Source organism: Typopeltis vanoorti, chromosome 15, assembly GCF_054136105.1.
Source record: "Typopeltis vanoorti isolate ZY-2024b chromosome 15, IOZ_Tvanoo_1.0, whole genome shotgun sequence".
NCBI classification, from domain to species: Eukaryota; Metazoa; Arthropoda; class Arachnida; order Uropygi; family Thelyphonidae; genus Typopeltis; species Typopeltis vanoorti.
The window spans coordinates 5,663,478-5,689,814 of NC_143563.1; the positions used below are offsets into that span (position 1 = coordinate 5,663,478).

The 26,337-nt window shown below is 38.1% G+C and overlaps 1 protein-coding gene across 1 annotated transcript in view; it reads left to right on the forward strand.

The window, feature by feature from the left end:
- LOC150098324 (medium-chain specific acyl-CoA dehydrogenase, mitochondrial-like) overlaps positions 1-26,337 on the forward strand; it is a 254,840-nt gene that overhangs the window by 68,390 nt on the left and 160,113 nt on the right. Inside the window, exon 6 of the mRNA XM_090405151.1 lies at positions 2,628-2,728. Within this exon, the coding sequence (XP_090261277.1) occupies positions 2,628-2,728 (101 nt within the window). The remainder of the gene's footprint in view (positions 1-2,627; positions 2,729-26,337) is intronic.

The window sequence follows — 26,337 nt, forward strand, 5'->3', positions numbered from 1 at the left end:
TGCTGATTGAAATGTGATTGGTAACTTTCTGTAAGTTCACCATTTCTAAACACTGATATGTACTGGCTTTCATTGATATTTGCTGCTGCATTTGGGTGTAGTTGGCATTACCAGCTTAATTAGAAGTAGCAAATACTTTAGTATGTAGCTATATTTCAGTCATAATTAGAAGTATGACTGAATAAGCGTGCATTTACAAGTTAGATTATACAATGTTTAGATACCTCATATGAACATTATTTGAAAATTTCAGATTAATCACTGACTGCTTTCACTAGCAGTGAATGTCCATTGAGAAAATTGACTGCTTTTCTGAAGAGACAAAAAATAAAACAAGTTACATATTCAAATTTAAACTGAAAGTAATTGAAAGAAGTGAAATGGGAATATATGATAAGTCTTGTGCATGCTGCATAACTCGCCGACTATTAGGACACCTGTTGAAGGTATAAAATAAGTAGGTTTAGAAACAAATACATTTACTTCATCATATTTCTCCTTATATATTTTCGAATATAAACTAAAAAGAAAAATTTGATATGTAAATGTGTTATTTTAGGCTAATTTCATAATAGTGATATTTTATTTTAAATTGCAGTACTGGCCTAGAGACTGGAAGAAGTCAGTTTTCATATCACTACATAAGAAAGGTGATATGAAGGCATGCAAGAATTATAGAACTATTGGTTTAATATCTCATGTAAGCAAAATTTTATTGACGATCATGCTAAATGGGATTGAGGCCAAAGTTGAGGCAGAGATGCCCGAGGAACCAGCAGGTTTTAGGAAAGGTAGGGGCACCAGAGATCAGATCCTTTGCCTTAGACAGATCATAGAAAAATATAAAGAATTCATACTCCCTCTTGTAATGTGTTTCTTAGACTACTCTAAAGCTTTTGACTGTGTTGAGCATGTGAAACTGTAAGAAGTAATGAAAAGAATGTGTTTTCCTCAAGACACTATCAGGTTGATAGCCAACTTGTATAAGGAGCAAGAAGCCACAGTAAGAACAGGTGTTGGATTGACTGATTGGCTTCAAGTTTTAAAAGGAGTTAGGCAAGGATGTTTACTTTCTCCTCACTTGTTTAGTATATATGCGGAGGACATCATGCATGAAGCATTGGATGAACTCAGGACAGGAATTAGGATAGGAGGTTGATTGATCAGTAATCTGAGGTATGCTGATGATACAGTACTCCTTTATAATGACATGGAAGAACTAAGAATCATTCTTGACAAAGTTAACAAGATTAGTAATAATAGAGGACTTCAGATCAATCCTAGCAAGACAAAGATTATGGTTCTGAAGGAAATACAAACAGAGAAGCTCTTGAAAAACAAGTGTACCTTAAGGGAGAGAGAATTGAGGAGGTCAGCAAGTTTGTGTACCTGGGATCCATTATTAATGTGAAGAATTGCTGTTCAGAAGACATCAGAAAAATGTTAGAAATGGCTAAAACAACAGTCAGAGACCTGTCAAGGAGATAGATCCATCCATGGAGGGATGGATCTATCTCCATGGGAACAAAGTTGAGGATTTTGGATGCAGTTGTTTTTCCAACAGCGACTTATAGATGTGAGACTTGGAACCTAAAGACGTCAGATAAGAAACAGATATCTGCTTTTGAGATGTGGTGTTACAGAAGGCTATTGAGGATATCATATACTGAAAGGCATACAGATGGGTGTTAGAAAAGATCAGTAGAACTTTAAGACTCCTTAAGGATATTGACAGAAGAAAGTTAAAATATTCTGGATACACAGAAAGGATGGAAGGGAGACTTCTCAGAACAGTAATAGAAGCTAAAGTTCCTGGAAAAAGAGGCAGGGGTAGACCATCAATGAGATGGATGGATGGTGTGTATGGAGTGACTGATCTTCAGAGAGTTGAGGCCACCAGAAAAGCAAACAACAGGACTACATAGCGAGGCTTGGTGTGGCACATCACCGAGCATATGAGTGACCATATGGCATCTGTAGATGCCCAGTGAACATAAAGAGAGAGAACTTGCAAATAGTGTTATTTACAAGACAAGAAAAAAGAAAAGCTTGAAAGAAATCAATTTTTCTTCCATATTTTTTTCTGTTCAGTATGTTATGTGTACATAGCATACTGAATGTTATGTAAACAACATATATACAAATAAATCATTTAATACTTTTTAATTCCCTAAAGAGAGTAGCCAGAACTGGAAGTGTCACTTAAATAGTTGCGGGCATAGCTAAACAGACTAGAGCAGTATACCAGAAATCAAAGATGCTAGTTCGACTCCAGCTGGCCACTCTGCAAAATATTTTCGAGTTTTCATTTTGCCGGCCTGGTTGGCCGAGTGGTTAGCATATCCACTCTCCAGCCAAAAGACTGCGGGTTCGAACCCCGCTGTGGGCATGGATGTTTGTGATTGTCTGTGAAAGTACTAGTGGTGGTAGTCAGCAGTAGATGGCATTGGTGTTAGATGATGAAGGTTGGTGGAATAGTGAGATGAAGAGTTGTAGAGTAGATGCCCTCCCTCGATGAGTCTATGGACTCCATGGAGGTGTGATGTAATAATAATAATAACAATAGTTAAAATTTAACTCTTTTCTCTCTCCTTCCCCAAATTAACCTGTTTTTGTGTGCATTTCAGGTGGTGCTGGATTTAAAGTATTCGATACTTGTCTTATTACAGAAGAATTATCGTATGGATGTACAGGAATTACAACTGCTATCGAAGCAAATGGATTGGCTGTGAGTTATATTCATATTACATAAATATTTAGTGAATTATAAATACAACACGATCTTAGTTTTTCAATGGGAAACAAAATCTTTTGACAACTTGATAGAACCATACCCAAGCACAAGAGAAGCACAATCTCCTTCCCCTCCCCCTGCCACACACATATCCACTATAGAGTTAGCCAGTTATCTTTCTTTGAACAGCTTAACCTGAAACCACTATCCTGCATGTTGGAGGCCTAAAATGTCTTTAAAAAAGTATATTTGATATCTAAAGAGCAGATTCCTAAATTATCTAACTTTTGATCCACCCATGGTACTAAATGCTGGCCTGGTTATTATTATTATTATTATTATTATTCAGGCTTCCATAGAGTCAAAAGACTCATTGCAGGAGGTCCTTCCTACAAAACACAAAGCCTATCAAGACTCATTGTGGGAGGTCCCTCCTAGGAAACACAAAGTCTATCATACCACTCCTTAAACTCATTGACCGTTCTCACTCTCACCACTTTATTAGGCAATGCATTCCATGGTTCAACCACCCTCCATGCAAAGAAACCACTCCTCACCCTCTTGCTCACAGTTTCCTTTCGTAACTTCCAGGGATGGCCCCTTGCCATCACTCCTTCCCGCTGTTTAACTAAGCGAAAGAACTCCCCAGTGTCAACCCTGTAACCACCTCTCATCAGTTTAAAAGTCTCAATCATGTCACCTCTCCTTCTTCTAGCCACCAAACTCTGCAGTCCACATTCCTTCAGTCGATCCTCATAACTAACATTGTACAGTATTGAAACTGTCTTTGTTATCTGCCTTTGTACCCTTTCCACAGTTAATTTATCCGCTTAAAATCCTGGGGACAAAATCTAAGAATAATAGTCTAAGTGTGGTCTGATCAGGGTCTTATACAATGGAATGATAACTCTTTTATCTCTGCAGATCAGCATCTATGTCAGTATTGCAGCAATCCTCTGGGTTACCTTCACCACTTTTGCAATATATTCACTGAATTTCAGGTTTATATCAATCATCAATCCATTTACATCTCTTATCTCCCTTACGTCCTCCAGTATAGCTCCTGCAATCGAGTATGCAGCATCCCATCGATGTGTCCCAAACCTCAAGACCTTACATTTTGCTGCATTAAACCGAAACCCCCATTCATTTGCCCATCTGTCTAGTTTATTCAAATCCTCTTGCAGTGCTACCACATCTGTACTATTACTAATAACCCTTCCCAGCTTCACATCATCCGCAAACAATTGAATACTCCCCTGCAATCCACTGATAAGGTCATTGATTTAATCATAATCATCAAATTCCTGCCATGTATCATCAAGGGGTGTACAAGATATGATAGTGTAATACTACACGAAAAATTTACATCATTACTAACTTCCTATCTACAATTTTCCTCCAAATCAGTCTGTTACTTGTCAAGACTCCAATATTATCAGATCTTATATTTCTATCGTCTAAGGCACTTTGTACTGTATCAATCCACCAATATCTTGGTCATCCTCTGGGTCGTTTTCCTGCCAACCTGGAATTGTTTTGCTAATCTTTCCTTGCCCATTCTATTTAAGTGACCATACCACCCGAGATTAGCTCTGCTAATGCATTCCTGGATGCTGACAAAGTCAAGTTCTTTCCTAATATCCTCGTTTTTAATATGGTATTGCCATTGATGCCATCTGGTCATGCCTCTAATCTTTCTCAGGACTCTCATATCTGCTGTCTCTAGTCTTTGGTCAAGTGTTTTACTTCTGACCCAGCTCTCAGATCCATAACTTAAAATTGTTCTGTCTTGTATACAGATAATTTAGTGTTCCGACTAATTTCTCTATTATTCCATATGAATTTATTCAATTGACTTCCTACCATACCAGCTTTGTTGATTCTGTTGTCTATTTCTATATTTAATTTACCATCTTCACTAAAAATTGTGCCTAAGTAACTGAAATGTTTTACTTGTTCCACAGGTTCTCCATTCACAACACAGTTGACATTTTCAATGATTTTGCCTATTTTCATTGTCTTTGTCTTTTTATTGCTGACCTTCATACCATATCTATTACTACATTTATTCAATTTAGTCAGAGAATCTTCCAGACTTGTAGCGGATTTATTTTGAAGTATAACATCGTTCGCATAAAGCAAAGAGCTGACATTAACCTCTCCAATTGATATCATGTTTAATACCACTTTCCTTCATAATGTGATCCGTATAGATCATGAATAACAGTTGATAATATACATCCTAGTCTCAGACCAAATTTAACATTAAACCATCTTCCTGTACTTCCTTCAATTCTAACTGTTGACTTACAACTCAAATGATTTCAACTATGGTAACATTGATTGGAAGGAGGAGAGGAGAGGACACATGTGAGGAAGGAAATGGATTTTATTTAATTATTAAGGGATAACTATCTGAGACAGCATGTAATTTAAAATACTAGGGGTGTGAGAATGCTTGACCTAGTAATAGCATCTCAGAATTTGACTGTAATGTATATGACAATGTTGCCACCTATTGGTGAGAGTGATCATAAGGTCTTGACCTGGGAGGTGGCTAAAGGTGTGGAATTTTCGATTAAGACAGGGTATATGTGGAATTACCGTGCTGGCAAGTATGACAAGCTTAGGAGATATTTTTTGGATCAGTGCCATGGCATGTACAACTGCAAGGGCTGGATGTCGATAAAGCATGGGAAGTAGTCAAGGAGCATTTACAGGAGGTTATGGCTGATTGTATACCTAGGTTCCGAATAGTAAAACAAGTAGGGGTTAAATGGATGAATAACACCATTAAACTTGAGCTGCAAAAAAAAGAAACAACTGTGGATGGAATTTAAAGAAAGGGGTGACCTGCAGGCACACAAATGGTATAAAGTGCAGGCCAGAAGTGTAATGAGTCTGGTAAAAAAAAGCAAAGCGGATTATGAAAGGAAAACTAGCTATTCAAGCTAAAGAGAATCCCAAACAGTTCTTTCAGTAAACTGCAAGCAAGAAAAAAACTGTACACGGCACAATGATTTTAAGCAATGACGATGGTAAGGAGGTCACTGAATCAGTCGATATATTGGAGTTACTGAGCGAGCACTTTGCAAAAGTATATCATCCAGGTGGTGACATTGAAAAAATGAAGGAACCATTAGTGTATACGGGAATTGTGTTGAATGAAGTGGAGGTGAATAATCTATTACAGAACCTTAATGTGAATACATCTGTGGGATTGGATGGTATACCGGCACGGATCTTGCGTGAAGCGGCTAAGGAATTATCAGTGCCCTTGACCATCTTGTTTAATCTGAGTCTCGGGTCTGGTTTAGTCCCGAAGGTGTGGAAAGAGGGGAAAATAGTTTCACTGCATAAAGGAGGATCCAAGACTACGGTTGCAAATTACCAACTGATCAGCATATCAGGAGTCATTGTCAAGGTCTTGGAGAAAGTAGTCAAGGAAAAATACAGGAAAGGATTGATGAAAATGAGATACTGTATGGAGGACAGCATGGCTTTGTGAAGGGTAGATCATGCCTCAGTAATTGCTCAAGTTTTATAACAAGGTGACGGCTGAACTGGATAAGCGTAATGGGTTTACAGTGATACTGCTGGACCTGGCAAAGGCGTTTGACAGGATACCACATGGAATTCTAATCTGTAAACTACAACATATGGGAATGGATATAGGGTTGGTGAGATGGATAGGAGGGTGGTTGAAGGAGAGATATCAAAGAGTGGTTTATTCAGGAGTAGAGTCCAAAAGAAGGCCTGTGACTAGTGGTGTGCCGCTGGGTTCTGTTCTTGGACCACCGCTGTTTAATCTGTTCATTAACAATATAGGGAAGGATCTAAGAGGAACAGTTCATTTGTTCCCTGATGATGCAAAGTTGGGTAGGGTGATAGTGAATGCAGAAGATATCAAAATCTTGCAGGATGACTTGGATAGATTGGAGTTGTGGGCTAAGGAGAATGGATGTCAATTTAATGTGACAAAATGTAAGGTTGTGCATTTTGGGGTGAAAAGATTAGCAGCAGTATACCACATTGGTGGAACTGTACTCCAGGAGATTGATGAGGCCAGTTACTTGGGAGTGTTGGTGGATAGGGAGATGAAGTTTAGGGGGCACATTGCAAAAGTAGCTAAATCAGCTCACCAACTCACTTGGTTGTTGAAAAATATTTTGATGAACAGAGACAAACAAGTTATTGTACCTCTGTACCGAGCCTTGATAAGACCTCATCTCAACTACTGTGCCCAGATTTGGTCACCTAAGTTCCTTCTTGATGGGGAGGAGGTGGAGAGGATCCAGAGATGCAGTGCAGCCACTGTAAGACTTTTATACCACCATACTTTATCATTTCTGTTCGAATATCATCTACTCCTGCTGCCTTTCCATATTTCAAGCCTTTGATGGCTTTTTCTAATTCAAGTATGGATATATATTCCTGACTGTATGCTGAGTGTTTTTTACCACTGTGCTATCACTGCTTGTTTCATTTAGCAATTTCTTGAAGTAATTACTCCATACTACGAGGATTTCTTTTTCTCCCATTTTTATGTCACCTTTATCATCTCTAACTCCTTTAATAGTACTCTTTCCTCCATTCCTAAGCGTCTTCAACAACCTCCAGAATATTTTGCCACCTTCTTGATATTTATTTTCTATGTTCTTGCCAAAGTCCTCCCATGACTTTTGTTTAGCTAGTTGTGCACAGTGTTTAGCTTTCCTACATTGGTCTCTGTATTCTCTAAGAGCAGAGGCTGACTTGTTTGCCAGGAACTTTTGATAGCGTTCTTCTTTTCCTTCACTACCTCTTTAACTTCCTCTGTCAATCATGGAGTTCTGATTTTTCTATCCTTGCAGACAACCTCACCACATGCATCTCTGGCTGAATCAATCAGGGTTTTCTTCAAGGATTGCCACTGAATCTCCAAGGTTTGGTTCCTGTTCTCAAACTCTTTCATTTTTTCTTCAATAATCTTTGTGTATTCTAGTCTACAGTTCACATCTGAGAGCTGCTCAACTTTTATTAATTTTAAAACTTTCTTACATGTTATTCTTTTCAATATGAAATTCAATTTTATCCTGCACAAGACTAAATAGTGATCACTTCCAATTTCAAATCCTCTGTACACTCTGGTGTCCTGCACCAGGGAGAAAACATCACTATCAACAATAACATAGTCGATGACACTTTTCTTATTCCTTGCCTCTTCTCTCCATATGAATTTTGTGCACATTTTTATGTTGGAACATGGTGTTAGTAATAACCAGTCTATGTCCTGAGCAGAAATCCAAAAGATATTTGTCATTATTATTAGCTCTGCTCTTTTCTCCAAATTTTCCCAAAATATTTTTGTATGCCTGACAATCATTTCCTGTTCTGCTATTTAGATTCCCATGGATTAACTTTTCCTTTTTCAATGTGTCAGTTGCTTTTTCTAAAGCCTCAAAAAATTCCTCCACTTCTACCTTAGCAGAACCTTCTGTGGGACCATTGGCACAAATAAGTCTCATTGTCCAGTTCCACATTGTCATATTTGCCCACGTCACTCTATTTGAGACTGTCTGCCATTCAAGATTAGCTTTTTATTTTGTGTTGAATACTTTGGCTACCCCTTGATTGTTATTGGCTGAATATAACATTTTGTATTTATTGCTCAGAAAGATCTCACCAGTTTTTGTCTTTTTTGTTTCAGTCACCTCTATTATGTCAATCTGGTACTTATCTAATTACTTAGCTAGCTCCATTTCTTTGCGATTCAGGCTTCTTATGTTGATAGTACTGAATTTTAACTCTGGTGATGTTGAGTTGGGGTGTATTTTCAGATTTGTTCCTTTAAGTGACTTTTTGCTGTTCGTCCTGGTTCCTTGGCGAAAACAACGGAAGCCTTGTTTAACCAGGCGACACCCCAGCCGGCAAGAAATTTTGTCATGTTGTACCATCATTTTGTATTTTGGTTTTTAGCCAATAAGAATACAATTTGGTCTGCTAAATCACAAATTGTCAGCCCATCCTCGTTCTTTCAGTATCCAGGTAGATACCCAACAGGGTGCACCACGAGAAGGTGAGGATTGGACATTAGGTAAGAAGCCCTAGTCGGTTCTGTGCATTCCTTTAAAGGCTATCTGGAGGTCTCCTCTCAGTTATACAGCTTTGACCCTTAAGCACCCCATCATTGATATAAAGGCTAAACAATATAGGTCCCAGTACTGAGCCCTGTGGGACCCCACTTGTACCCTCTGCCTCCTTGAAACTGCCCCACCATACACAACTCTCTGATACCTATCGGACAGCCAATCTTGAATCCATTTGACCAACCTGATATCCAACCCTATCTGCAGCAACGTGAATATCGGCTTATCATGAGGCACACTGTTGTATGCCTTCTCTAAATAAAAGAAAATGGCAGTACATGCCTTTCCCTCATCTACTGCTCTTGTAACCTTATTATAAAAGGCTAGCATATTAATAAATTAATAAATTCACAAATCTATGTTGACTCTCACAGATAACATTATCCTCATCTGCCCAATGCTGTATACGGTTCCTCACTAATTTCTCCAAGATCTTAACAACTACTGATGACACACAAACTGGCCTATAATTAGACACTTCCAGTCTGCTACTGCCCTTATGCAATGGCACTATCTTACCTTCCTTCCATTCCCTGGACTCCTTTCCCGTAGCTAGACTTTCATTGAAAAGCCAAGTCAAAGGAGCTGTCAGTTCTTTAGCACATTCTTTCAAAACTCATGGTGAAATACCATCCAGTCCCAAAGCTTAACTGACATTCAGAGTACTCAGTATCTGAAACATACTCTCCTCCTGTACCTCTAAACCTCAAACCTGCCCTATCCCTCTAGTATTAAAATTTACTCCTCCAGGATGAACTAGTCCAATAAAGTGTTCATTGAACAATTACACTATGTGCTCTGCATCAGTCACCCTATTCCCATTTTCCAGATTGTGGAAGAATGACCTTGCACAATGTCATTCTTCCACAATCATTTCTCCTCCTACTGGCCATATAGCTAAAAAATTCCCTAGGATTTTTTTTTTGGATCTTAGGGCCAATCTCTTCTCATATTCCAATTTCACCTTCCTTACCATACTAGTCAATCTGCTGGCCTGTGTCTAATATTCTTCATGTATCTGCTTTTCACCTGTCTCCTTATATCTCTTCCATAGCCTCCATTTCACATGCAGTTCCTGTTTAATATTGTTTATCATCCACTTTACTCCAAATTGTGTCCTCTTCTTCACTCGTGGAATACAGCTTACTATTGCTGGTAACAAATATTCCTTCACAATTTCCCAAGCACTAATGATATCCCGTCCCTCCATGAAACTTCTCCAAGTTGACATCTAAGACAATTGTAATCACCTGCCTCATAATTCCACATATGTTCCTGGAACAGGTTGTCCAGTTTATCTCATGTTGACAGTCTTGATCATTTGTGTTTACTGAGAACAGTACATGGCTTGACAGGGCACTTGCTCTAGTTCTTTTGTAGGCAATGTCTCTGATGTTCTTCTAGATGTGGTAAGATGGATTTTTCAGTTTGCCCATAGTATTGCCTTCCACAGCCACACGCGATTTTGTACACTCCTGGGAATTGTAGATGGTTGTGAGCTTGTTTGTGTTTGCTTAAAATCGATCTTAGTTTAGGAAGTGTAGAGAAAAAGGTTTTTATGTTGAACTTTCTTAAAATTTTTCTTAGTTTCAGGGAGAGCGAGCTGATATATGGTAAGGAGATATAACCTTTTGGATTTTCTTGTGTTTCTGAGTTGTTTTGATGGCGGTGGTATAGATGCTTATTAATAGTTTTCGACGAGTAGCCATTACTTGTGAAAGTTCTTTGCAGATGTTGTAGTTCATTTTTTAGCTTGTCATCATCTGATAGTATAGATCTGGCACGATGTGCTAGGGTTGAGATGATACCCACTTTCTGTGCAGAATAGTGATGTGAGGACGCATGCAGGTATCTATCTGTGTGTGTAGATTTCCTGAAGATTGATATTTTAATAGAATCAGGTGACTTAGTAAGTATTACGTCCAGGAAGGGAAGAGATCCATTTTCTTCAACCTCTATTGTTAATTTAATATCTTGGTGGAAGTTGTTTAAATGATTTAAAAAAGACTGAAGATTATCGGTGCCATGTTACTTTCACTCTGGCTACTTTCAATATGAGAAAAAAATCTACAAACAAAATAAAGGATTGGCAATGGGAAGCCCCCTGTCTCCTATATCAACTAACATCTTTTTTGAAGATTTCGAACAAAAGGCAATCTCCTCAGCTACTCTTAAACCAAAAATTTGGCTAAGATTTGTAGATGACATATTTCTTATCTGGGAGCATGGCACCAATGATGAAAGCCGTCAACATGAGATAAACTGGACCACAACCTCAAACCTTCATAAATGCCGTGACGAGGTGGAGCGACGCATAGTCGAGTCTAAGGAAATTGTTATGGACCCTCATTGCATAAATAATAACCTCAGCTATAATCTACCAGATTCTTTCAGTTCTGCTATCCGATATTGGCACACGCGTGAAATCAGACGCACGCAGCTACTTAACAATAGAACTTCAACACAGACTATAGCTACAGTTCAAAACTAACTGATTTTGTAATAGTCGTTTTATAGTGATACGATGTTTCTTATAGTGTTTACTTGCTTTCTATGTTCCCACGCCTGAAGAAGTCGGACAATCCGATGAAACATGTTGCGTTTTGAATAAATTTAATTGTTATTCTAGTCTCGGTTATAGTCAGTATATATAAATATGAATATATATATATATATATATATATATATATATATATATATATATATATATATATATATATATATATATATATATATATTTATAAAACTAATAAAAAATAGAAAAAAATTCTTTAGACCAACCAAAGTACTTAATTTACTATAAGTTTACAAATAGCCTTTTCTATGTTGGAGTAACATAAAAAAATGTATGAGAGGCTTATAATCTTTTGTGAGTGGATTAGCATAAATAAAAGTAATTGTCTTTTAATAGAGATCATCTGCTGAGATGATCTCTATTAAAAGTCATTTCTACAACTTCTTACACAAACACTTCTATAGTATCATAATATATAATTAGCATTAGTTGAACTATAAATATACAGTTGACACAGTGTAGCAGCCAGTTGTCAAGTATTTGATAGCATTCATTCAGATATATCCCATTTTATGTTTTAAAAAATTAGCTGACTGGAAGTGCTAGAAGAGGAGAGAATGGAAACAGTAGGAGAGACGTAATGAGAGAGAGGCAGGGGAGTGCTAGAAGAGGAGAGAATGGAAACAGTAGGAGAGACGGAATGAGAGAGAGGCAGGGGACTGCTAGAAGAGGAGAGAATGGAAACAGTAGGAGAGACGGAATGAGAGAGAGGTATGGCAGTGCTAGAAGAGGAGAGAATGGAATGAGAGACAGGTATGGAAATGAAAGATGAGGAGAAAATGGAAACAATAGGAGAGAGGGAATGGTAAGAGGTATAATGTATGGGGACTCAATGATCCGTGGTGTTCAAGTTAGGTTGCGTGAGGAGTGTTTGCCAGGAGGAATGATAGAAAGGGTGTTTTGGCAGTTAAGAGAGGTGAAAGGGTGGACGAGATGATTGTGATGGTGGGAACAAATGACTTGAGTGGTGGTGTAAGTAGGGCAGCGAGAGATATGAGATTCTTGCTTGAGGTGGTACGAAAGAAGACACAGAGAGGAAAGATAGTGTTGCCTAGGTATGATAATGACGAACTGAGCAGAAGAACAGTAATATTGAATAACATAATAGCTAGAATGTGTGATAAGAGAGAGGACTGGAATATGTGGATGCTTGGAGTGCATTTGAGGACAGAGAGGAATTGTATGCAAGAGACCACTTACATTTGAATGAGGAAGGACATAGGCATCTGGAGAGATTGCTGTTCTGAAAAAGTCAGTGTGTCTCAGGGAGGATGGTAGCAGGGGTGGCCTCTTGTGGGAATGGGTACTTGGGAGAAGGGGGACGACATCAGGTAACACTGAGCTCAGTAGAGTCTAGAGGAGATAATGCTGGGTATGGAAACAATGGCATTTACATGCTATATAATAATGCCAGGAGTATCCGGAATTAGGGAGAGGAATTGGTGGCACAGATAGCATCAGCCTGGCCAAAAATTATTGGGATCACTGAGACATGGTTGACAGAAGAGGATATAATAACAGGAATAGAAGTCGCTGGGTACAGCATTTTTCGGCAGGATAGGAAGGGAAAGCGTGGTGGTGGAGTACTGCTTATGATAAGTGACGACCTATGTCCTCTAAGAGTGGAGACTTTGGAAGGCAGTGACACAAATGATTTTGAGAGCATATTGTGTGAGGTAGAGGTGGGCAAGACAGGATATTTAGTGGGGTGTTGCTACAGACCCAGGAGTACAGAGGGTAGGGACCAGGAAATGTTTAGACAGTTGAGTTTGGCAAGTGCAAGAAGAATGATTGTTATGGGAGATTTTAACTACAGTAGTATAAACTGGGGACAGGAAGATGCATGTAGCAATAAGGGAATGGAATTTCTAGAATTCTTGAGGGACAAATGTCTTAGGCAACATGTAATAGAGGGAACAAGAGGTTCAAGAGTTTTGGATTTGGGTATAGCATCAGAAGAGTTGATAATAACTGAGATGTCATCTCTCCCACCAGTTGGAGAGAGTGACCATATGGTTTTGACTTGGAAAATGAACAGACATGCAGGAGTCTCAAAGAGACGGGAACGTATGTGGAATTATAACGCAGGTGATTATAATAGTCTAAGACGTCAACTTGGGGAAGTTTCATGGCGGGAGGAATTGGAAGGCCGGGATATCATTAGTGCGTGGGAAATTATGAAAGAATATTTGTTAGCAGCAATGGTAAGTTGTATACCACAAACGAACAAGAGGACACAATTTGGAGTAAAGTGGATGACAAACAATATTAAACAGGAATTGCATGCGAAAAAGAGGCTATGGAAGAGATATAAGGAGACAGGTGAAGAGAAGATGCATGAAGAATATAAGACACAGGCCAGAAGAGTGACTAGTATGGTAAGGAAGATGAAACTGGAATATGAGAGGAGATTAGCCCTAATATCCAGAGAAAATCGTAAGGAATTTTTTAGATATGTGGCCAGTAGGAGGAGAAATGACTGTGGAAGAATATTGTGGGATAAAAATGGGAATAGACTGACTGATGCAGAGATCATAGTAGAATTGTTCAATGACCACTTTATTGGAGTATTTCATCCTGGAGGAGTCAGTTTTAATGCTAGAGGGATAGAGCAGGTTCAAGGTTTAGAGGTACAACAGGAGAGTGTGTTTCAAATACTGAGTACTCTGGATGTCAGTAAAGCTGTGGGACTGGATGGTATTTCACCACGAGTTTTGAGAGAATGTGCTAGGGAACTGAAAGTGCCTTTGACCTGGCTTTTCAATCAAAGTCTGGCTACTGGAAAGGTGCCCATGGAATGGAAGGAAGGTAAGATAGTGCCATTGCATTAGGGCACTAGCAGACTGGAAGTGTCTAATTATAGACCAGTCTGTGTGTCATCAGTAGTTGTTAAGATCTTGGAGAAAGTAGTGAGGGACCATATACAGCATTGGGCAGATGAGGGTAATGTTATCTGTGAGAGTCAACATGGATTTGTGAAGAGGCGCTCTTATTTTAGCAATATGCTAGCCTTTTTTGATAAAGTTACAAGAGCATTAGATGAGGGAAAGGCATGTACTGCCATTTTCTTGGATTTAGAGAAGGCATATGACAGTGTGCCACATGATAAGTTGATATTCATGTTGCTGCAGATAGGATTGGATATCAGGTTGGTCAACTGGATTCAAGATTGGCTGTCCAATAGGTATCACAGAGTTGTGTATGGTGGGTCAGTTTCAAGGAAGCAGAGGGTTCCGAGTGGAGTCCCACAGGGCTCAGTACTGGGACCTATATTGTTTAACCTTTATATCAATGACATTGTCAGTGGATTGCAGGAGGATGTTCAGTTGTTTGCATGATGCAAAGCTGAGAAGGATTATTAGTAATAGTACAGAGCTTATTCAAACCCTGCAAGAGGATTTGAATTGGCTAGATAGATTGGTAAATGAATGGAGGTGCCAGTTTAATGCAGCAAAATGTAAGGTCTTGAGGTTTGGGAAACATCGATGGGATGCTACATACTCTATGGGAGGAGTTATACTGGAGGAAGTAGGGGAGACAAGAGATCTGGGGTTGATGATTGATAGAAACCTGAAGTTTAGGGGACATATTGCAAAGGTGGTGAAGGTAACACAGAGGATTGCTGCTATTATGAGAAGGACACTGACCTGCAGAGATAAGAGGGTTATCATTCCGTTGTATAAGTCTCTGATCAGACCACACTTGGACTATTGTTCTCAGATTTGGTCCCCAGGATTTGAAGGGGATAAATTAACTGTGGAAAGGGTATAAAGGCGGATAACAAAGATGGTTTCAGGACTGTACAATGATAGTTATGGAGGATCGGCTGAGGGAATGTGGACTGCAGAGTTTGGTGGATAGAAGAAGGAGAGGTGATATGATTGAGACTTTTAAACTGTTGAGAGGTGGTTACAAGGTTGACAATGGGGAGTTCTTTCACTTGGTTGAACAGCAGGAAGAAGTGATGACAAAAGGCCATCCCTGGAAGTTACGAAAGGAAACTGTGAGCAAGAGGGTGAGGAGTGGTTTCTTTGTATGGAGGGTGGTTGAACCATGGAATGCATTGCCTGATGGAGTGGTGAGAGCGAGAATGGTCAATGAGTTTCAGGAGTGGTGGGGGGGGGGGATCTTCCCTCGATGAGTCTTGATAGCCTTTGTGTTTATTAGATAGGACCTCACACGATGAGTCTTTTGACTGCATGGAGGCCTGAATAATAATAATAATAATAATCAAGCAATCCTATTTAAAGAAAATAAAAAATCTCTGAACTGACAAGTGGATTTTTCTCCCACTTGCCAGTGCAAAATTCACCATAGAACTCACACTATTTTAGACAATGACATTTCATGTTAGGGGTCAGGTACTAACAGATGGCAGAATTTGTTTGCCAGTCTCTTCATTAGTTGCTGCTTATAATTAGCGATAGTATTGGGCCTGCTATCTCTGATTGGCTACCAGGGGAGATTGAGCTGTTCACTCAGTCTTCAAAAGCTAGATAGGGTTGAAAGGCCTCTCCTACTCCCTATAACGGAATAAAAGGCATTAGCATATTATTTTTTTTAAACTGATATAATTAAATGTACTTCATTCCCCTCCCCCATTTACAATAATGTAATGTTATATCATGTATGACTTCTGCATTACTTCAACCTTGGTGTCCCTTCTAGGTCTGGTTCCAGTGAATGACCTTTTTATTTATTTTATTCCTGTGGGATTCTCCTCATTCTTTGACTGTCCCTTAGGTCTGGTTGAGCCCTTCTAGTGAGAGAATAAATATGTATTTTATGACTGTAGGTCCATGTGTGTTCACAGGCGAGTTTGCCTGTTGTTGTCAAGTTCATTGAAGAACTTCTAGATATGACTGTGGATCTGTAGAACTGCTTTGGCAATCTGTTGAACTTTGATGGAGTAGAGCTTTCCCTAGGGTTATTGTCAATTTTCTGTAGAGCAGCAGCAATTGTTGGACAAGAATAAATATGGACAGCTGTTAGTTCAACTCCTGAACAGTTTTTGCATGTTTCATAGCTTCTACTACTGTCTGGCTGAATTTTCATTAAAATGTTCAGTCCTTAGTCTGGTGATGATTGTGGTTATTTTTCTATTTTCATTCTTCTTTTTGATACTTTGTTTTACCAATCTTATTTTGGAGACCATGTTAGCATCAGTTAGTGATAGTGAGTGTAATTTTTGAGGTAGGTATCATGCTTCTTTGTCTAGTCTGTCTGTCTGCTCTTTCATTGCCTTCAATATTTACATGGGCTGGTATCCCTTACAGTGTGAAGTTCTTATTTTTCAAATTTAAGGTAGTTAGTAGTTTATGAATTTCCTGTGTGAGATTTGTTTTTCCATTTTTTAATGCCTCAAGTGCAGATTTTAATCACTATAGATGGTTATTCCTTCTGTAATGTTTATTATTGGATTTGAGAAATAGAATTTGAGAGCTGTTTGTATGGCTGTTATTTCACAAGTGAAGTTTGAAGCTGTTTTGCCAGTTGTGGTTTTGACTTGCATTTCCTCACCTCCAGGTAGAGTTAGAAAAACCCCTGAACCTCCTTGGTAGAGTGCTTCATCAGATGATCCATCAGTATAGGCAATGACATGGTTTGGATTGTTTAAGTGATGTATAGTGTCAAGTTCTTTTCTTTTATTTCTTACTGTGAATCCTTTTTTGAACAAGGTTCGAGGAGGTTTATTAAGTTTATCATTGTGTTTTTTGGTAGAATAGTAGAAAAGAATGGCTCTTTGCTTATTTCAATGGATGCTAAGTCAATCTAATTTCTAATTTCATGATCATATTGTATCAGAGATGATCTCTTTTGTCTAGATTTTCTTGTCCAGGCATTGAAAGTCCTGAGTGAGATGTGATCATGTTGGTGGCTCCTGATTCTGTTAGTGAATTTAACTGTGGAGAGTTTTCTTCTGTCTTCTAGTATATGAAGTCCACAGTCTTGTTGAGCTTTTAAATTATTTGTGGATGAGACGACACCTATGATAATTTTTGCTGCTCTTGATTGTACTCTGTCAAGTTTTTCTTTTGAGCTAGTAGAAGCTGGAGCCCAGATTGATGAGGCATATTCCAGTGGGGTGTATGAGTGCCGTGTATGTAGTTTTGAGTGTCTTCAGTTTTACACTCCACTTTGTTCCATCTTTTGATGATATTAAGCTTTTTAAGAGCTTTATTGGATATATTTGCAATGTGAGTTGTAAATATCAGTTCAGTATCTAGGGTTAGGCCTAAATATTTTGGAGACTGTTTTTTCTATTTTGGTATTATATATTTTGATTTGGAGGTTTGTAATTGTGTCTATTTTTTCTATCAGTGGAGAAATGCTCAGTTTTTTTTTTCTGGGTTTATCTGTAGTTTAAGTTTCTTTGCTCATTTTTCGAAGTCTTTTATTGAATTATTTAGGACTTTTTTCAGATTGTTCGGAATTGATGCTTGTGTGCCAGATTGCTATATCATCTGTATAGCATGCTATTTTTGTGTCATTTATTATGTGAGGATGGATATTGTTCATATAGATGAGAAATAGGAGTGGGCTTAAAACAGAACCTTGTGGGACTCCATCCCAAGTTCGATGCATGTTGGAATAAATTCCATTAACTTTTACTTTCATTTTTCTTCCTTTCATGAAATCTGAAATCCAAATTACTGCATTCCCCCTTATTCCTGTACTGTATGCAACTTTTATTAATTTTGACTTCATACACAATCGTAGGCTGCTGTGAGATCCAAGAATATTGCTGTCGTCTTCTTTGGTGGTTTTTCTTGAAAGCCATCTATGACTGATTGGCAAAGATAAAATAATTGATCTTCTGTACTGTGTTGAGACCTATATGCAGTTTGGTAGAAGTTAATCTTGTTGTTTTCTAAAGCCAATTCATAAGTCTGGTATGTATTATTCTTTCGTTTAGTTTACAGAGAGTGCTAGTCAAAGCTATTGGTCTGTAGCTTTTATAGTCACTAGGGTTTTTGTTAGGTTTTAGTAAGGATATAATGACTGATGTTTTCTAGATTTTTGGTAGTTTACCTGCTTTCCAGGAAATGTTAAATATCCTCAGAAGGCAGTTTTTGGCTATTTTTCCCATGTTTTTAATCATATGTCCAAAGATAAGATCAATTCCGGGTGATTTGTCAGGATCAGTTTGACTAATTGCTGTTTCTAATTCTGTCATTGTGAGGTCCTGAGTGAAGATGTCTTCAGAAGGATAGGTTCTGGATTGTATTAGCATATGTTTTGCAATTTTACTGCATTTTTTGTCTTCTTTGTTGTATTACAGCTTGCTTGTATTGGAGTAATGTTTGGCTAGTAAATTTGCCATCTGTTTGTTTGTTGCTGCTGTAACTGGTTCCTGAGGAGACTGTGTTTGAAGAATGATCAGTATTCGGAAGTGTTGTGTTGTTTAACCACCTTACCGACCATTATGGATCAAATACGCATCCTCATACACTTCGTATCCATCATATATTTCAATGTAATATCAATGGTATTACAATTTTAATATGCACTTCACATCCATGATAACCTTGATGTCTATAGACGTTTTAGCAGGTAATGATGTTCCAGTGTTGTGAGTCATTTCTTGGATCTAGTCTATTGAGAATTCTGCCTACTTTTTTTGCTTGCAGTTAGAAATTTTATCTTCTATGTTTTGAGTTAATTCTATTAACTTCTTTCTGTTGTCTTCTGTATTATTTCATTTTTACTGTTCATTGATAATATCTCTTTCGGTGATCATAGTGTTGTTATTATGATCTTTCTAAAATGGAACCTAATTGTTTTTTCTGAGTCGTCTGGGAATTGAATTTTTTGCAGCTCTCTGTATGTTGTTCAGCAACTATTAGTTCTAGTAGTTGCTGAGTGCAATAGGTTTCTAATAGTTGTGTATTTAGGCCAATTTGCTTTTCTGAAGTTCCAAGATCTCTTTGTCTGTGGTTTTTGGTCTAATTGCAGATTAATGGTTGCGATAATAGGTCTATGATCACTGATGGCATTTGTTAGTATTTTCCACTGGGTAAGACTCGCGGTTTCATAATCTACTGCTGTGATGTCTAATGCTGATTCTATGCCTGTTGTTTTTGACAGATATGTATTTTGCTTGTTGTTTATGATCTCAAGGTTTAGATCATCAATTATGTCTTCTATTTGTTCTCCTTTCCGATCTAGTTGTGGGGAGCCCCAAGTTGGGCTTTTGGCATTTAGATCTCCTAAAAGGATCTTTGTATCTGACATTGTTTCACTTAGTTGAAGTAGTTCTGTGCTATCTGGGTGATATGCATTGACTATTGTAATAATGTGTTTTGGTAGAAATATCTTGACTGCTTGAGCCTCTGTTACTATTTATACTGTTGTTTGTAGTTGATATGATTTCTTTATATTTAATGTATTTAGTCCGTAGGAGTATTATTATTATTATTCAGGCCTCCAAGGAGTCAAAAGACTCATCGAGGGAGGTCCTTCCTAAGACATAAAGTCTGTCAAGACTCACTGAGGGGAGGTCCCCCCCTGAGAAACACAAAGTCTATCATACCACTCTTTAAACTCACTGACCGTTCTCGCTCCCACCACTCCATCAGGCAATGCATTCCACGGCTCGACCACCCTCCACACAAAGAAACCACTCCTTACCCTCTTGCTCACAGTTTCCTTTCGTAACTTCTAGGGATGGCCTCTTGTCATCACTCCTTCCTGCTGATCAACCAAGCGAAAGAACTCCCCAGTGTCAACCCTGTAACCACCTCTCAACAGTTTAAAAGTCTCAATCATATCACCTCTCCTTCTTCTATCCACCAAACTCTGCAGTCCACATTCTCTCAGCCGATCCTCATAACTATCCTTGTACAGTCCTGAAACCATCTTTGTCATCCGTCTTTGTATCCTTTCCACAGTTAATTTATCCCCTTCAAATCCTGGGGACCAAATCTGAGAACAATAGTCCAAGTGTGGTCTGATCAGAGACTTATACAACGGAATGATAACCCTCTTATCTCTGCAGGTCAGTGTCCTTCTCATAATAGCAGCAATCCTCTGTGTTACCTTCACCACCTTTGCAATATGTCCCCTAAACTTCAGGTTTCTATCAATCATCAACCCCAGATCTCTTGTCTCCCCTACTTCCTCCAGTATAACTCCTCCCATAGAGTATGCAGCATCCCATCGATGTTTCCCAAACCTCAAGACCTTACATTTTGCTGCATTAAACTGACCCCCATTCATTTGCCCATCTATCTAGCTTATTTAAATCCTCTTGCAGGGCTACCACATCTGTACTATTACTAATAATCCTTCCAAGCTTCGCATCATCTGCAAACAACTGAATATCCCCCTGCAATCCACTGGCTATGTCATTGATATAAAGGTTAAACAATATAGGTCCTAGTACTGAGCCCTGTGGGACCCCACTTGTAACCCTCTGCCTCCTGGAAACTGCTTCACCATACACAACTCTCTGATACCTATCAGACAGCCAATCCTGAATCCAGTTAACCAATCTGACATCCAGACCCATGTGCTGCAACTTAAATATCAGCTTATCATGTGGCACCCTGTCAAATGCCTTCCCAAAACTGTTAAGAAATTACATTCTAGTTGATGTTACTCACAGTAGTGTCAGCAACATTCCAAGAAACTACTGTGAGCAACATCAATGGGTGGAATACCAGTCACAGTAACACCTCATGGAACATTTAATTCTAGTAGAGGAGTGATATCAAAATGGGATCTCCTTGATGTTTCTGATGAGGAGATATGTTCCGAGCTTAAAGATCACGTAGTGACAGGTGTGAGGTGCATCCTGATACATGGGGATGGTCACCTGGTTCTAACCAGGAACATCATCCTTACTTTTGATCCTCACTTAAGCCTCCAACATCTGTAAAAGCAGAGTATCTCAACTGTCCTGTTAGAGTGTACATCTCTAATCCACTAAGATGCTTTAAATGTTAGAAATATGGGCATTCTCAAACTACCTGTCATGGCTCTACCACCTGTGCACAATGTGGTAGTAAACAACTGAACAACTTCCTCCCACCGTAGATAGTGCTCTATATGTGGATGACTTCACAAGTTACTGTCAATTTTGTAACATGAGGATTACTGAAAGACAACTTCAGCAAGGAATTGATCATATTTCTCTCTGAGCTCTTGGTATTGGGTTCAGGTTTTCAGCAGAAAAAAGTGTCTGTGTACACTCCTGTTGAAAAGGCACTCTTCACCCAGATCTTGAATTTAGAATGGGACAAACTAGTTGCAATAGAAGCCAAGTTCTTGGGACTCATCTTTGACAGGAAACTTACATTCTTTGCACATATTTGTCAACTAAGAGAAAAGTGCAAGAGAGAGCATTGAATCTCCTTCACACTCGATCCTCTACTGAATGGGGTGCCAGTCGAACTTCATTGCTTCATCTTTGTTGTATGCTTCTATGTTCAAAGCTGGATTATGGATCTCAAGTGTATGGTTCTGCAAGGCAGTATAACCTGCAATGGTTGGATTCCATCCATCATCAGGATATACGAATAGCTACTGGTGCCTTTCACACATCACCCACTCAAAGTCTTTATGTCGAAGCAAATGAACTGGATCTATTACTTACATGAAACAATTATCTCTTAATTATGCCCTAAAGATAAAATCTCTTCCAGATCATCCTACATGGACTAGTCTTTTTTCTCTGTGTTAGGAAGCTCAATATCACACATGTCAGACTGCCATGTGTCCTTTTGATGTGCGTGTTAAAGAGATTATGCAAGCTGTTGACATGAATGTTAACAACATTGCCTACACCAAACATAATAGAATCCCTGTATGGCAGGTTTGCACTCCATCCTCTAACCTCTCACTTTGTCAACTACAGAAGTCTCATACACCATCATCTATCTACCTACAATTGTTTAATGCACACAGAGCAGCCACTCTGATTTCTTGCTCATCTATGCTGATGGCTCAAGAACTAATACCTTATGTTGGCTCTGCTGCTGTGTTTCTTGACATTACTATCTGAAACTAGATCCCACCTGACTGCTGTAATTATATAGCAGAGTTGCATGCCATGCAGCTTGCACTTGTGCATATAAATGAAAACTGCTACTATCTGACCTTCCATAGACCTGACTAATTTAGTAAACCTTCTCTGGACCTCCAATACATTCTCATCCCCCCCTGAAAACCAGGCAACCAAATCTGTAATCCACAGTAGTCCATACGTGGCCTAATCAAAGCCTTATACAGGGGAACCATAACATCTTAGCCCCTGTTTGTCAATGTCCTTCTTATCATTGCCATAATATAATATAATATTTGTATCATTTTGATACTGCTTTACTACAGAGCTTATGAAGTTTTTGAAGTCAGTAAATGGGTTATTTAATTTAGTTTTATAATAGGATGTATTAATATTAAAAGGCACTTCAGGTGTTCAGATATTTTAAAGTCAAATTTTTTTTGAAAAGCAGCTAGCAGGATTATTCATATGATTTCTGGTAAAGTATGTCACAGCATGTTTTGTGAAAACTGAATGTCTCCACTTTAAAAGGGCCTCGAAAATCTTATTTGTAATTTGTAATCTACGGTTTCTGTCAGCATCCACAGGCTATTTTTTATAAAAGGTGTTCCAAATTAAAGTATCCCTATTCAGAGCAATCTGTAGAATGAATCAGTGGAGACAAAGTACCCTCAGATTTGATGGCTACCTTAATCATTGGAATAAGATTTCGACAAGAAAAAAAAAGTTAAAAAATTACTGATAGGGGAAATATGATGCTGTGAGTAGGAAAATATTATATTAATATGAACTGGATGCTGTGTGATTGTGAAATGATTCAGAGTCAATGACAAACAGTTATTTGTTTATTTCACTCATTGCATAACATAATTGTGCTGTAAAAAATATATATCACACAGAGCTGACATGCTACAAGGAGCTGTCAAGGAAATCTGGATGATCAGTGGAGATGATGTTCAGGACCAGTAGCTGCCCCATATAGCATTGTCTACATCAGAAAACAACTGCTCTGTCCCTTCCTTTAATTCATTTGATAAATTGTGGAGACTACAACCGTGTTAAGAATAATGTAATTTCTCGATGTTTTGACCTTAATATGAAGGTCAAAACAACAAGAAATTAAAGTAATTTATATTAAAGCAATTCCTCGATTAATGTTTTTTTGATTAGTGCATCATTTTTTTCTATACCCAAATTTGATTAGTGTGCCTATATACATCTTAAAAATAAATATTACAGATTTTAAAAATTTTCTATCTATACATTTTTTATGGCTAACTATTTTAAAAAATCACTTACCAGGATGAAATAATTTAGTTACTGATTTAAAACATTTTATAAAGTTATTTTTGATGGCATACAATACTATTTGTGTCGTCTGCTAATTACATAGCATCTTGATGATCATATCCCCTGCCTCCTTTGCAATAGCTTTCCTTACTTTTTTTATTTTAAAGTATTTTCCCAACCTTTCATCATGAATAAAAAAATTAGTGAGCAAAAAAAGTGGAAGTGTGAAAATGATTCAAAAAGTAATCTTATTGAAAGAAAAACTTGAAATAATAAAAAAAAATGAACAAAGAGAGTCCAGAGCACAGATAGGACAAGAACACAAAAATGGGTGGATCAACTATAAGAGCAATTTTAAGCAAAGCTGCTGAATACAAAAAGAAAGATAAGGCTGCTTCAAGTTCATCATACATGCACACTCAAAATCAAAGTATTATAATGATTGAATTAGAGACACTTCTTTCTACATGAATCGAAGATTGTAACCAAAAACGGATCCCACTAAGCTCTGACCTTATTAAATCAAAAGCATTAAGTCTCTTTGCAACCTTGAAAGAAAGGGCTATCAATGCTGGAAAAGAAGAAGAATTCCATACTAGTGCTGGGTGGTTTGAGTGTTTCAAAAAGAGAAATAGCCTACATAATGTTCTAATCACAGGCAAAGCTGCAAGTGCAGATAAGGAGGTGGCAAATTATCTAGAGATTTTGAAGAACATTCTGGAAGAAGGGGGGGGGGGCTATTGTGACCAACAAATATTTAATGTCAACGAAACTGGCCTTTTTTGGAAGCAAATGCCTTTCAAGACTTTTCTGGCCCAATCAGAGAAATCTCAGCCTGGTTATAAAGTCGCAAAGTTGAATGAAATTTCTGCTAGCAATATGTGAGCCGTTTGGAAGCACATTCTTCCACATTGTGCAAATGATTTTAGAGGCTTTTCAAATGAATCTAAGTTAATTAAATCTCATTCTGAGAAATTAGTGATTCTGACCTGCTAAATTTAGATCACATGGGAAGATCCTGAAGAATATGAAGAAAATTTAATCACTGACAACCTAAAGAGATTTCACAGAAACAATTTGAAAATATTTCTTGTACAATCAAAGTTCTTAATCAAAGTTTTCAAGCAGCAATGCTTAGAGGCTGACCCTGATGAAGAGAGAAGCAGTACAGTTTGCAGAAGAGTAGAAGAGGCAATAGGGCCATACCATCAGTTGTATGAAAAAAAGAAACAGAATGCCTGCCAAACTACGTTAGCTCAATTCTTTGTTAAGAAGTAGAATAATAAATTTATATTCTGAATATGTTTTTTTGTCTTTCAGCTTCAGAGTTTTCCTTTAACTAGGCACCCTGAGGTGTACCCTAATTCTTTTATAAAAAAAATTAAGGGTCAAAAAAGAAATACGAGGAACGAATTATACTTTTTCCCATAGGTTATTATATTCAATTAGTGCATTTTCGATTAATGCGCCTGTTTTAAAGAACGCATTAGGCGCATTAATCGAGGGATTGCTGTACTTTATATTATGGTAAAAAGATCAAAACATCTGGAGTATATACATTTATATACAGAGACAAGCTATATTGCATTTCAGAGAGTATACCAAAGTTACAATGTTATTTTACTGACCCGACTTCTAATGAAAAAAACCAAAAAAAAAAAACCATGAAAGTTATATCCTGATAATTAATACTTAAGGAATTGACAGCGTACACTAGAAATATAAATTAAATCAACTTTAATATATACTTTTCAATATTTCGGCAACGTGATGTTGCCGAAATATTGGAAATGTCACGTTGCCATCTTCATGGGAACTTAAGATAAAGACACATGCACGCAAGTACTACATAACATCAAATGAGAAACAAGCGAGGAAGCTACTGTTTTCCTAAAGTCCTGATAGTGCCCCCCCCTGGTGGGCTAAATTAAGTGTTCTTGGCCTTTGGGCTGAAGTTCTTCTGATGTATGTTTCCCAAATTTGGGGCAGTCTCATGCGTCCAAATTTGTTGAGGTTTGGCATGTTCCTAAGGGCTGAGTCTGTGATTCCATGAATAGTCTTTCATATTTGAACTTGCTGCAGTGTATTACTGTGGCTTTCTTCCACCTTATTCTGTGGCAAGTATCCAGAGCATGGTCTTCAAGCCCAGAGTGGCTGTACTGGTGAAATTGGATGTAGTCCTTGTGTTCTGAGATTCTGATATTTGCTGTCCTGCCTGTTTGGCCAAAGTAGGACAATAAATCCATTACCATTCCCTACATCCGAGGCACCTCGGAAAAAAAATCAACAGAATCCTAAAAAAACATGACTTGACCACTTGTTACAGACCATATAGAAAATTGGCATCCCTTATCTGCTCCACTAAAGACCAACCACTTCCCCTAGACTACCTGGTCCTCTAGGGGAAGTGGTTGGTCTTTAGCGGAGTGTTAATTTTCTAGGGGATGCCAATTTTCTATATGGTCTGTAACAAGTGGTCAAGTCATGTTTTTATAGGATTTTGTTGATGTTTTCCGCGGTGCCTTGGATGTAGGGAATGGTGATGGATTTAGAGTAATCTTTTTTGTGAATTGGGGGGGGGGGGTTTAGTTCAGTGGTTAAG